The sequence below is a fragment of the Choloepus didactylus genome, chromosome 18 (assembly GCF_015220235.1).
Source record: "Choloepus didactylus isolate mChoDid1 chromosome 18, mChoDid1.pri, whole genome shotgun sequence".
NCBI lineage: Eukaryota > Metazoa > Chordata > Mammalia > Pilosa > Megalonychidae > Choloepus > Choloepus didactylus.
Genome location: NC_051324.1, coordinates 24,633,860 through 24,647,296, shown reverse-complemented (window position 1 = coordinate 24,647,296; position 13,437 = coordinate 24,633,860). Strand labels below are relative to the sequence as shown.

The 13,437-nt window shown below is 34.7% G+C and overlaps 1 protein-coding gene and 1 long non-coding RNA gene across 3 annotated transcripts in view; one reads left to right on the top strand and one right to left on the bottom strand.

Moving 5' to 3' along the window:
• The window catches only part of GOSR1 (golgi SNAP receptor complex member 1), a 77,309-nt gene extending 66,670 nt beyond the window's left edge, over positions 1-10,639 (bottom strand). Inside the window, exons 1-5 of one of the 2 annotated variants that reach the window (XM_037808936.1) lie at positions 10,578-10,639; positions 8,076-8,196; positions 4,513-4,600; positions 4,051-4,158; positions 926-1,017 (exon numbers count right to left, since the gene is read on the bottom strand). In XM_037808936.1, coding sequence (XP_037664864.1) covers positions 926-1,017; positions 4,051-4,158; positions 4,513-4,600; positions 8,076-8,196; positions 10,578-10,608 — 440 coding nt within the window. In that variant the 5' untranslated portion in view covers positions 10,609-10,639. The remainder of the gene's footprint in view (positions 1-925; positions 1,018-4,050; positions 4,159-4,512; positions 4,601-8,075; positions 8,197-10,577) is intronic. The other variant, XM_037808937.1, reaches the window with a different exon arrangement.
• Positions 10,640-10,689: 50 nt separating this feature from the next.
• LOC119515001 overlaps positions 10,690-13,437 on the top strand; it is a 107,628-nt gene continuing 104,880 nt past the window's right edge. The window contains exon 1 of the long non-coding RNA XR_005212909.1: positions 10,690-10,923. This is a non-coding gene — a long non-coding RNA (uncharacterized LOC119515001). The remainder of the gene's footprint in view (positions 10,924-13,437) is intronic.

Genomic DNA, 13,437 nt, shown 5'->3' with positions numbered 1-13,437 from the left:
TTTACAAAAAAACAAAATATCTATGGGAAATGTTTCCCAGAGTACATATCATATATATCAATTCATGATTTGATAATGCATAGCATAAATCTTAAATTTATCAAGAATGAGACAATGATAAGTACCAATAGATAGTCCAAAAGTGGCAAATCTTCAGGTTCCATCAGATGCTCACAAGTCATATTCAGTGGTGAAAAAAATTTTTAAAATGCATATGAAATGTTAGACTATGTCATTGAAGTGAGGTGAAGAGATGGCAGAAAAAAAATTCTTTAAAATTACAGATTGAGATCAGCATTAAAAAATTGTCAGTCCTTAAATAATTCAACTGAAGCTATGAATTTGTATTTTCTGGAAATTTTCAGAATTCCAGGGAATTAAAGGCTACACTGATAGCTTCAAAAGATTAGCTTGCTGCATAATATTAAATCAATCTGGAGAGCTTGCTAGGGCAAATTAACCATATAAAAAGTCAGTTGAAATTATTGAAGGATGGAGCTGGTATTATCCTGGTTAAAACACTAAATCTTAGCGAGATAGAAGTATTTTGTTAAAAGGTACCTGAATATATAACGGCTGGAGCAGGTAGGTAGGAGGTAATCAGGAAGGTAAATATGGGAAGGTTCAGTTATAGGTGATGCTCTAATTCTTAGGGTGGGTAAGCCGGACTTTGAATTAAGACAGGAAAGTCAAGGTTGGTGGAAGTTGATGCTAAGACTAGGGAAAGCAGGAAAAAGACCAGCAAAGAAGATTTGGACCATATTGTAGCAGCAATGTATAAACAACAGTGAAATGGGAATTAGGGACCCTGAAATCTAAATCATGGTTCTGCTACTCAATTTAACACTCAATTTGTTAATCATCAACATATTCTAAATCTAAATCTGAATAAACATTCTACAAAATAATATAAAAAGTAACTTACTCAATATCCTTTCGTACTGATCCCATGAGATTCTCCCTTTCCCGTATTGCCATAAAGTTTGCTTTGGTTTTATGGAATTCATGTGTATAATCCTGAAATAAATCAACATCTAGTCTCAACATAAGCTCACTATGTATTTTCATCTTATTGAACTAATTATATATACTCACCATACTGTAAATTTGTCAAGAATTGCTATTTAAGAAATCAAATTGCCAAAAGGCAAAAATAACTTTATAATTACTTTCCTGAAGAGTAAGCAACTTCTCTCAAATGAAAACAATTCAGTATTAGGGTAACAATCACACTACCCATCTTATCTTGTAACACCTTATCTTATGAGGCAGGATTATAAAGAAAAAAATAATTCTAAAATAAAATAATCATAAATAGCCTAGGATAAAACTTGAGAAGCTCCTTCTACTCAGTACTGTACCCAAATGGGGCTTATTTTCAAATTTGATACTTTTGGAGCTCCCACAGACATTAATTCCAAACAAATGAAAGGAAGGCAGAACCAAGAGAATTGTAAAGAGAATTTTCTTTGAACATTTTCCTTTATTTTTGTACTACTATATATTTTTTTAAGATAGTAAGAAATATTCATTACTTTTTTTTTTTTTTTTTTTAATTCAGAGAAGTATATAAAGAACACAAAAACCACAATCCCATCTTCCAGAGAGCTCTTGCAGGTCAACAGGTTTTGTTTAAAAAGAAAAGCAACACATGAACATGATAAGAATAACCAAAGAACAGCAAAAGGAATAAAGGTAAAAAAAATTCTGCTCCATAGCTCATAAATATTAATACTTTCATGTATTTTCTTTCAGGAAATAAATTTGCATACACAAGCCTATTATTTCTTTCACTTATGCTAAAGAAAGCATACAAAACATTCTGCTGCATACCTTGCTTTTTGTAGTTCATAAAATATCAGGCAGTCTTTCCACATTAGCAAACAAAAATCTACATCATTCTTTTTATTAGCTGTACAGAATTCTATCATATGACTGTCATAATTTAATGAATTCTCTACTTATAAAATTTTACTTTCATTTTCTTGCTCTTAAAAAATGTTGCATTAAACATTCTTGTGGATTTATTTTAGAAAACTCTTTTTTAAAAAAAAGTGTTTGAAGAGCAAATGCCTAGCAGTAGAATAACTGAATTAAAGAACTTTATTTTAAAATTTTGATAGTGCCAAACTGCCTTCTAGAAAGACTGCATCAGTTTGTTTCCCTCAATAGTGTATGAGTAGTCATTTTTCTATATTCTCACTGATAATGGGTTATAAATGTTGCAATTTTTGCTAATCCGACAAGTGAAAAATCTTCTCATTTTGATTTGTATACCTTTAATTGGGACTGTGGCTGAGCATTTTTGTGGTTTTCAGCCACTAACACTCTTCTGTAAACATGTTCATATTCCTTGCCCAGTTTCATATTAGGTTGCCTTTTTCTTATTTGGTCTATCCTTTCTCTCTATATTAAGCAAATTAGTCATTTGTTATAGTTCCCAGTATTGGGTCTTGCTTAGACCCTTTCCACTCAAAAATTATAAATTCACCCTTCTTTCTTCTGAACTATGGTATCTTTTTCTACATATAATCTTTGATCCATTTGGAATTTCTTTTGTATATAAAGATTGAGGTAGAGGATTTTATTTTCTTCAAATAATATGCCAATTGTTCCAACACTATGATTTTATGATCCCTCTATTTCCCACTGATTTAAAATGCCACCTTTATCATCAACTAAATTTCTGTTCATATATAACTATATTGTGTTTTATTGGTCTATTTTTTCTCCAGAATCAAATTGTTTTACTTATTCAAGCTTCTTAGCAGGTTTTAATATCTGGTAGAGCTAGACGCCCTTTACTAATCTTCATTTTCAGAATTTTTCCTGGTTATTCTTGAATGTCTGATTCCAAATGAACTCTGACATCACTGTGCCAATTAAAAAACCAAATGAAACAATCAATGACCCCATGTTCTTTCCATTAGGATGGCATTCAATTTACAAATTTTTTTAGGGAGAAATCTGCCTATCCCAGAGATTTCTTTACTTAAATCTCTTACTTAAATCTTTACTTAAATCTTCTTTTACTTCTCTTAGTAGAATTTTACGCATATGAGTCCTACACATTTCTTATTAAATTTATACCTGAAGATGTTACAGTTATTATATTTTCTTTTTGTTGTTTTTGTTTGTATTCAGGTTATTGTTTGTATGTAAGGAAACTGCTTGCTTTTATATATTAATTCTATAATCCACCATCTTACTGAATTTCACTGTTTCTAATAGTTTTTCAGTTGATATTCTTGGGTGTTTTAGATACATAATCTTATTACTAAGCAAATAATACTAATTTTGCCTCTTCTTTTCCAATATTCATATCTCTTTTTTTACTGTCTAATGACACGATTAAGAACTTCCAAATAATGTTACCTATCTGTGGTGATGGGAGGCATCCTTGTCTTGAGAATGCTTTCAGTGCTTTATCATTAAGCATGACGCTAATTTTTAATCTGATATATACATTTTTGCATTAGGTCAATAAAGTATCCTTCAATTTCTGTAAGAGTTTTTAAAATTAGGAATGGTTTCTGAAATTTTTCAATATTAAAAATATTTGCCTTCCTTTGTGTACTGTGTTTTTAATGTCCCCCCCCCCCCCCATTTCTTATAAGAGTTTATTTTAGGTTTTTTTTTTGGTACACTTTTAGTATTTTTTCAGATGATATACTAGGTATAGTAAATGACTCCCCTTCATGTTATCTTCAAAGCCTGATGTAAGTGTACTCCTATATTATTGCCTTGCTTGCCTCCTGACTGTTTCACTGTTCAAGCTAGCTAGCTAGGTCTTCCAGATTAGGACTACATTTAACTGGTGATGAATATTATTCAATTTCACCAGGCAAAAGTAAGAGCTATTACACATTTTCTAAATTTTATAATACCAAGGGGAAAAAAAACACATTAAACAAGACAAATTTCTATAGCATGGCTTTTATCTTTACAGAAGAATTTCCCCCTTTGTTCTCTTAAATACATGTACATACATCCTATTCAGGGATATTTAAAACTCTTGTGATAACAAAAATTTCAAGCCCAGTATATTACCTGCAATATGTCTCTATGTCGCTGTAATGTATGCATCAGTGCTGCATTCAAGGAGGGGACACCTGCATTGCTGGTATATTCTGCCATTTTATCATTTACTCCTGTAAGCTAAAATAACAACAAACAAAGAGAACCAGAAAAAAAAAATTTAGAAAGCATTATAAATGGCTGAAAGCAAATCAGTTACCTATATGCTCTTTCTGCCAGAAGCAAAAAAGGCCCAAGGTAGAAGGCAAGGGTTCAGCAATTCCCCCAAATAATCCATAAAGGCTAAAATAATACCGATAGGACCAGGGAACTGCTGTCATTCAATATCAATTTGAATTCATGTGGTTTGAGGAGGCACCCTCCTTGAAAAAATGGATGATTTTAATAAACATGTCTGCATTTGATATAATCTAGCACCATACTTAACAAGTACACAGTAATTAGCAAAACAGCCATTTAACAGAAAGCACTTACCCTTGCCAAAAGCTGTTCAATCTCAATTGCCATTGTTTCAAACATTCTGTCTTGGCTTGATCCATTTAAAAGGGGTGTTGTGTCAGAACTAAAGAGAAGTTCAATTAAAGGGAATCCATTACTTACGCCTACTCCCTTAAAGCATACTTAAAACAAAAGGCAATTATTTTTAAGGAGATCAAGTGGGATGCCTGGAACACTAACTTTCTTAAGAAGTTATAATTTTTACAGAAATTTCTCTATGAAGATCACACGTTATATAATAGTAAATTCAATATAAAATGTAATTGAATGTAAGATTTTTTCCCAAAGTGTTACACACCTGATCTTAGTAACTTAAGAAAATTCCAAATAATTGTTTACTGTTTCCCAAGTGATGGACAATAATTTAAGCTATGGCAGTGCCCAATTAAATGTTGAATTTAAAAGAATTATGTGAAATAAAATTGCCAAACTATGAAGTACAGCTTTTAAAAGGAGCCATAGATTTTATTATGTTATGGGGTATGGGATGAATGACTTAATTTTTTTTTTTTTTTTTAACCTCAAATCAATTATGGGTCCTTACTCCTAAAATTAAGTTCTTTCTTCTTCCCTTGACTCTTACCAAGAAGAACTATAATGGGAGTTTAAATGAGCCACAGATCGGACAATTAGTTATTCAATAATCAGGAAATGGCTTTCAGTCTAATACAATTAGCTATGTCTAGCAGGAAAGTTTTAGTATCAAGCCCTCTACATTTCCACTTACACTATGCAGTTATCTCAGTTTGTTTTGCAAAATGTGTTGCACTGTCTTTTAGCATCTGAATAGTCAAAAATCTAACTTTTTACAAGTGAAACATGTTTGACAAATTCAAATTCTAAAACTGTATATGCTGAAAGATTCTTCTGCTCTTCTGAAAAACCATTAACCTTCATTAGGTCCCCAGATAGTATCTATTGTCACATGAGCAGCTCAATACAGATCTGCACTATGTTGGACGCAGCTAAATGCCCTGGCAGTGACGCCAATCTTAACTGAGACTTTTCCTGCACTCTGATAATTCTTGGGTGTGACAGATGAGATCAAATTAAATCATCAGTTCAACATCAAACAGTACCTGAGCTATTACTATTTCCCTTCTCTGCACACACTTCCATAGAAATAGTAACAACCAGTGAATTAGGCAAAAAAGAGATAATAAGGAAGATTTTAATTTTTACATCTTTAATTTGGTCTGAATTTTTATTTCTTCTTGAAACATTTCAATTTATTTGCCCTAAAATATATTAAAATATTTAGTTTTTTTTATTATGTGCCAGAGGCAACTCAAGGTACTATGGTTACCTCCTACAATCTGCTCAGGCAAAAATGTCCTATGTATTTATTATTAATACGGATTTCCCCCTACCAGATATATGAAAAAGAACAATAGGCCAACAGAATGTAAGCTCCACAAGGAAGGAAATTGCCTTTGCCTTATTCACAGCTATATGCCCAGCACCTAGACTAGTGCCTGGCACATGGTAAGTGTTCATTAAATATGAATAGATGAATGAACAAATGAGGAGACAATTTCTACTACTGGCTAGTCCCATGTTCCCAGACACCAACCGGACAGTGTACGGGATCAGGGAAACAGCCAAAAATTCATTTTCCAACAATACTAGGATTCAATCAAACTTAATTCATCTTATAGGTGTGTGATGATTCACAGACCTTGAGGCTCTCAAAATACAGAAAGTAAAAAATGATTCTTGGAAGAAAAAAATCTGGCCATTGCTCAGCTTATTCATTTTGACATGCTTTTAACCTGGGCAACAAACAAAACTTGAGAATGCACACTGGATCTTGATCCTCACGGCCTCAGGTCTTTTATTTAAAAAGACTAACAGATAAGCTGAAGTTAATTACACAAAGTAAGTCTAATTTGTTGTAGAATTTCTTAGGGAATGTTTTCAAGGTAGTTTTTTTTTTAAAGGAGGCAAGGATTAAGTTCATAAAGCACAGAAGACACAGAAAAAACAACATGCAATATTATCGCTTAACAAACAGAGGAGTTTTAAAATTGTATACTCACTGGCATAGCCAAGTGAGGGACTTAAATGCAGGAAAAATGATTTCTAATCATAAAATAAGTTTACTAATAGAAACGAACATTCTTCATTCACTATATTTGCTAAGTAAAGGCAAGTCCAAAGCAAAGGACTGTAATCTGATCTATATGACACAATAACTCATTTATTAGTTAGAAGCCAGTATGTTGGTCCCGCTATCTTTACAACCAGTGTGTCTGTATTACAAAGGAGTAATGCCTTGGCTATAGTGCCAAAATGGGTCACCAGTGGGAATGTGCATAATATAGTAGGGTTGAGGGTGTGGGTTCTGGAGACAGAAAGACTTGAGTTCAATTCCAAGCTCAGTTTTTACTGTCTTTATTATTATTAACTGAAAAAAATATCCCACCTACCATCAACCCTTGAAAATGTATATAAAACAGAGTAGACAACAACTAACAACTCTGCTACCCCAGTCCTAGGTATATAAAACATCCTGTGTAATAACGTTCCAAAAGCAGAGTTTATGTCAACCTCTTAAAACCATACCTAAACACTCTGTGTCAGCTATTAAAATAGTAATAATCAATATTATTTATAAGGAAAACATGAGAAACAATGTCCATCCACAGAATGAATAAATTGTGACAGAGTAATACAATGTAATACTATGTGCAGCAAATGAATACTCCAGAGGTAAACATATCCATAGCTGAATTTCAAAGATAATGCTGAACAAAAACACAAGTTGCGAAATAGTTATGTCAGATAATATGAACTGTTTAGTAATACAAACATATGTGGTAAAATAAGGTTATTACGAGGAGGAAGGAATGGGAATGCCACCAGGAAGGGGTACCCGGGGCTTCAACTGAATCACTAATGGTTACTTCTTTAAATGGGGGATATGTACATGGGGGTATATTATTTTTTATACCTTTCTGACTGTCTTAAATATTTCCTGATATTTTTCTAAACAGGTGGTCGGCCTAAAGAGAGCATAAGATTCAAAGATCAGAATACCTTTTCTGTATGTTCAATATAACACTATACTGATTTTTCAAGAAAGAACCAAAATTAAAAATAGCTTAGATGATTAATGGTGAGAATATACACAGCCTTAGATTCATCTAAAACACCAGAATAGCAGTATGTATACTTTGCATTTGGGTAGTTCCGCGTATCAGATCCATTTAGCAATTAGAAAATCTAAGAAATACAATGTGAGCAAATCTGCCACATTTCCCTATCCTGGCCAAACTAGAAACTTATTTCTGATACAAACTCACTCTTAACCCCTAGCATTTTCCTGCTGACACTGTCACAATCTTTGCCTGAGAATTCCAAGTAATGCTAGTCTCAAGAATTAAGAATTAAGTCACTAAACAAAACAATCACTGACAAAGAAGATAAAACACAAAAAAATTTACCAACAGATCAAGTTACAGAGGTTACATACTTTCGTTTATTTTTTAATGTTTTAAAAAACAGCCTAGGGCATAAAAGACAGAATGTTGTTGTACCTATACCTGTCGCGTCTTCCATCTCGGGCACTGCTGTGACTGTAGCTTGTACATAATTTACTGAAAGAAACTAGTTTCAGGTCAAGTTCATTTTCCAGCTGTCGAGCCTGTTTCCTGAGATCTTTAACAAAATTATAAAAGCAATTAATTAGACACAAAATGTCCATTAGTAGACACGTAAATAACAAAACAATTCTGCAGAAAACAAAGTATGAAAATGATCATATATTGGTCTAGTTCTCCCCATATAGAAAAGTGTTAAAAGTAGGAAACCAAGGACTCATTCAGGAAAACAAATTAGTCACTTATTTAAATTTCTGATCTACTTGATGGGGGGCGGGGGAGTGGGAGACAGAAAATTTTAACTTTATTCCAAAGACAGCTAGACAACAATAAATTGTTCTAACATCCCTGAAATTAGTTTGGCAGCAATAACAAAAATTTTGTAACTAAGAAGAAAACAAGAAGAGAGTACAAATCACAAAGGAACTGAATATGAATTATGGTCTGAGCAACATTGTATCAATTTACCAGCTAACTTTATTTTTCAAAAAGTCATCACTGTTTCTGACAAGGATTTTGCGATCTTTCTATGTTTTCAAGCTTTATTAGGCTAATGAAATTATTTTCTTAATAGTAGACGGATTTATTGATTAAAGGTGAAGAAAAAAATCACTTATCACGGACCAGGATAAACAACTGCTTTTCAATATACTTACTAAAAGAAATTTAGAGGCTAAAACTAACAATAAACAATATGCTAATGATAAAGTCAAATATTAAAATAATAGAAATAGAAGCATGCATATTAAAGAAAGGAAGCACACAAGCAAGCAGAGAAATTAGTGTATTAGTGTGGTATCTAAGTGGTTGAGTGAGAGAAGCTACAGTCTGGAAAGCTAAATCTATGTGATTACTCTCACGGTGAAATGTAGGTTAAAATAAAAACGGCTGAAATATAGGAAGGAAGGTGTAAGGGTGTCATCTTTCAGGAATAAGGAACACAAACCATTATTTCAATATACTTATCATCAGCAATCAGAAGTAGGAAGGAGAGTAAGACAGTGGAGCACATTTGCCCAGAGAACAAATCCCAGGTCAAACCTCAGCTCAGCCACTTGCTGATTCTGATATTTACTGGCAAACTATTTAACCTATGAACCTCAGCTTTTTGTTTTTTAAACCTGTACCTTCAGGGTTTTTCTATGTATTAGTAATCATGGACTTAAATTATCTGGCACGGAGTAGGTTGTCAATAACGAGTTTCTGTAATTATTACAGCATGGTGCTTTGAAAAACCATAGCCTAATGACTAGTCTTAAAGATACCAGTAGACTCTTCTATCTAATGTAAAAATATTTTCTAGTTGGTACACACATTTCAAAAGGGCAGTTAAATTATAACTATGTTGCTCTGTAACTTCTCTAACAGAAAGCATCATATCTTGCAAGTATAACAGGCAAATATAGATGACCTTAAGACTTAAATTTCTTAGACAAAGTAGCTGATAGGTATTTGAAAATACTGTTATTTGTGGTGGTTTCCCTGGTTTCCCCAGGTTTCACAGGGAGCAATAGGAAATGGGTCAAAATGGGAAAGGGGTTCAGAGGATAGTTTCCATATTGCAGTAATGCAGAGATAGCTGGGAAAAAAAAGGGTGAGACTTCTTTGATTTCTGGTCCAGGAATGGTTTTTACATGAGTCCACTTTATCAGGAATTAAATAAACGCATTCGTTAAATCACAAAATAAGTTGGTGGGGGGGAGGCGAAGTATAGTAAATATAATTACAGGAATTAAATAAACGCATTCGTTAAATCACAAAATAAGTTGGTGGGGGGGAGGCGAAGTATAGTAAATATAATTACAATTCACACAGGTTCCTTCAACTTGTTCTTTTTAACAAATCCAATCCTAGACTCCAGGGCTGAAGGTAAAGTTATTTCCTCCGCCTTTAAAGTCGATTCGACAACCAATCCTCGAAGTCCCTGCCTGAAGCTGCTAAGGGGACCCAGTAGGAGACATTCCGCTCATACCAACTCTCCCGATGGACTGGACTGAGAAGATGCCTTTCCTAACTCCTTCCTCTTTTTCTACTCAGTTTTCCAGCAGGGACCTCAATTCCAAGGCTTCCGGGCTCTGGACCTTCTCGCTCAACACTCATTTCCTCTCACAGTTCGGACCCAAGCCTTCGTCCGAGTTCCGCTGCCCCCCTAAACCCACATCTCCTTCGTCCAATCTTCCTTCTGTCCCGCTCTGCCCACCCCCTGCTCGGGGTACCACTCTTCTACCCGGTCAGGGGCTGTTGCCTCTCAGGCCAGCCCCCTTGGCCCAGACCGTTCGGTCTCCTCACCCCAGGCCCGCCGGTTCCCAACAGGCAAGCCCCGCCCCTCCACCCGACCGCTCCGGAGGCCTGGCTCTCTCCTCTGTAGCCTCCCACCGGATCCGTCCTCACTCAGCCTCTCGGCCCCTCGACGGCACCCACCCAGAGGCAAGCCCTTACCTTCCCAATAGTTGCTGGTTCCTGCCGCCATCTTTATTGTCCAACGTCAGTCGAGACAGGACAGTAGAGGCGATGGAAGAGAGTCCTCCGCGCCTTCTTCCGCCCTGAGCGCTAGGGCCGATGGGATACGTGAGCCTCCACAGACACAGACACCTGGCGGTGAATTCATTATTTTACAGCTTTTCGGTAGGGAGGCTCCATCCGCTGATGCTACCTGAACGTCCGTCTTTCTGGCTCACATCTGCTCTCTGCGCCCCAAACCTTCATCACCGCCCTCATCCGGCGTATCCCGTCTCAGCAGATGGTTACTTGACTGACAAGAGAATCATCCTCAAACTCAACTCCGGTATCTTCCTTCCCCTTCTCCCAAAATGTGTTTATTCAGCCAACCTCTTCTTCCTTTCTTAGAGTAGAGGGCTCTTTTCCCAGGTCAACCTCTCCATCCTCCTCCTCCGCCTGTGCGCCATCATCCGCTATCTCTGGCATAAGAGCTCTTCTCCGCTGGCCTCTTTTTCTCTGTCTACTAGTTACGGGCCCAGCAACTCATTACCTTCCAGCCACGAAATCTAAAAAGTATGTTCTCAATTTTTATGAATGTTTGGTGTATGCTTAAGAAGAATACATTATAATAGATTTTATATGCATCTTTTAGGTCATTTGGTCATTGTGCTGTTCACATCTTCTGTATCTTTAAATTCAGCTTTTTCTGTCAATTACTTAGAAAGGTGTGAAAACATTGCCAGTATGATTATGGCTTTGCCTATTTCGTCTTGTAGTTCTGTAAACTTTTGCTTTATATATTTTGAGGCTGTGTTATGACAATTAAAAATTTGTGTGCACGTAATATTTTTTTTGTAAATTAAAACTTTTAATGTTATGAAGGGCTCTATTTTTCTCTCGTAATGAATTTTTTTCCCATGGACTATCTTTGTCCTGATATTAAACCTTTTTTTTTTTTTTTTTTTGGTATACACATGGTGTGTATTTTTTTCCATCCTCTCACTTTCAAGTTTTTTGTATCCTATCCTTAGATTTCAGTTGTGTGTCCTAAAAACTGTGTATGGCTGGATTTTTAAATATTTAGTCTGAAAATCTTTGTCTTTTAATTGGAGAATTTAGTCCAGTATATTTAATGTAATTATTGATATTTGCATTTAGACCTACCATTTTATTTTCTATTTGTCCTATTTTCTGTTTTTTGTATGTATTTTTCCTCCCTTCTTCTTTTTCTTTTTCTTTTTTTTTTTCCTTTCTAATAGTATGGAAGCTATACACTCTGTTTCTATTCTTTTGTTACTCTTGAAATTACAAGCATATTTAACTTATCAAGTCTAAGGTTAATCAATACAATTATCCTACTGCTAGATAATACAAGGACATTGGAACACTTTTAACACCATTACACGTATCTCAAGTTACATTATTGTTTCTTGTATTTTAATTCACTTATGTTTTAAGTTTACTAATCATTAATACTTTTCCATATATTACATGTTCTAAAAAATTTACCCTTTCCTTGTTCTTTATTCCTTCTGATATCTTACCCCTACCAACTGTGACCACTCTTCCCACCTAAAGTACACATTTTGGAATTTTCCTTAGTGAGCGTTTGCTGGTGAGGAACCCTATTGTTTGCATGAAATTTTATTTCACCCTCTTTCCTTTTTAAACAGTGTCTGAGAAAATTTTTTCTTTTTTTAAATTTTTATTTTGAAATGATTTGAGACTTACAGAAAAATTGTAAAAAACAGTGCAAATTTCCATGTACCCTTCGTCCAGCTTCTCCTAATGTTAACATCTTATATAATCATAGTACAATGGTCAAAACCAGGAAATTCACATTAACATAAACTGTAGACCTTATTTGAATCCCACTAGATCTCTGATATTTAATGTGGCAGAGATCAAGGGAAGAATGCATTTCGAGAAGGATGAAGCCAACAATATTGAAGACTTCAGAGTTCAAGAAGGTCAATAAATAGATTTCTAATAACTTATGAGGGGGACATTTCTAGCTAATGCAACATAAGCAGAAATCATATGACAAGGAACTGAGGCATGAGAGAACAGTGGAGAAAAGTAGAGGCTAGTCACTTTTTTTTCTTTCAAGTTTTAATTTTGAACTAATTTTAGACTTGTAGAAAAGTTGTAAAATAGAACAAAGTATATTTGCAAAATTAATACAGAGAGTTACTGTATACCTTTAACCTAGCTTCCTCTACTGTTAACAACTATAAAAACCAGGAAATTATTATTGGTATAATACTATTAACCAAACTAAAGACCTTATTCACATTTCACCAGTTTTTTCACTAATGCCCCTTTTTTCTGTTCCAGAATCTGATCCAGGATCCCACATTGCATTTTGTTGTGAATTTCCCTAGGAAATTATCCATTTCACCTAGGTTTGTGAATTCTGTGCATAGATATCTCCTTAGTATTCTCCATTCTGTGTTGATTCCTCAGACTTTCTTTGTGTTTTTATGACATTGATACTTTTGAAGAGTACAGGTGACATGTTGTGCAGAATGTCCCTCAGTTTAGATTTTTATGATGTTTTCTCATGATAGATTGAGGTTTTGCATTTTTAACAAGAATAGTATAGAAATGATGTTGTACCCTTTTTAGAGCATATGAGGGCTGTGCTGGTTTGAATCTGTTATATACCCCAGAAAAACCATGTTCTTTTAATCCAGTCTTCTGGAGGCAGACCTATTGTGGGTGGGACTTTTTGATTAGGTTGTTTCCATGGAGATATGACCCCACCCATTCAAGGCTGGTCTTAGTTCCCTTGCTGGAGTCCTTTATGAGAGGACAAAGGCAGAGACATTTTGGAGAGAGCTTGGAGAAGCTAAGAAAT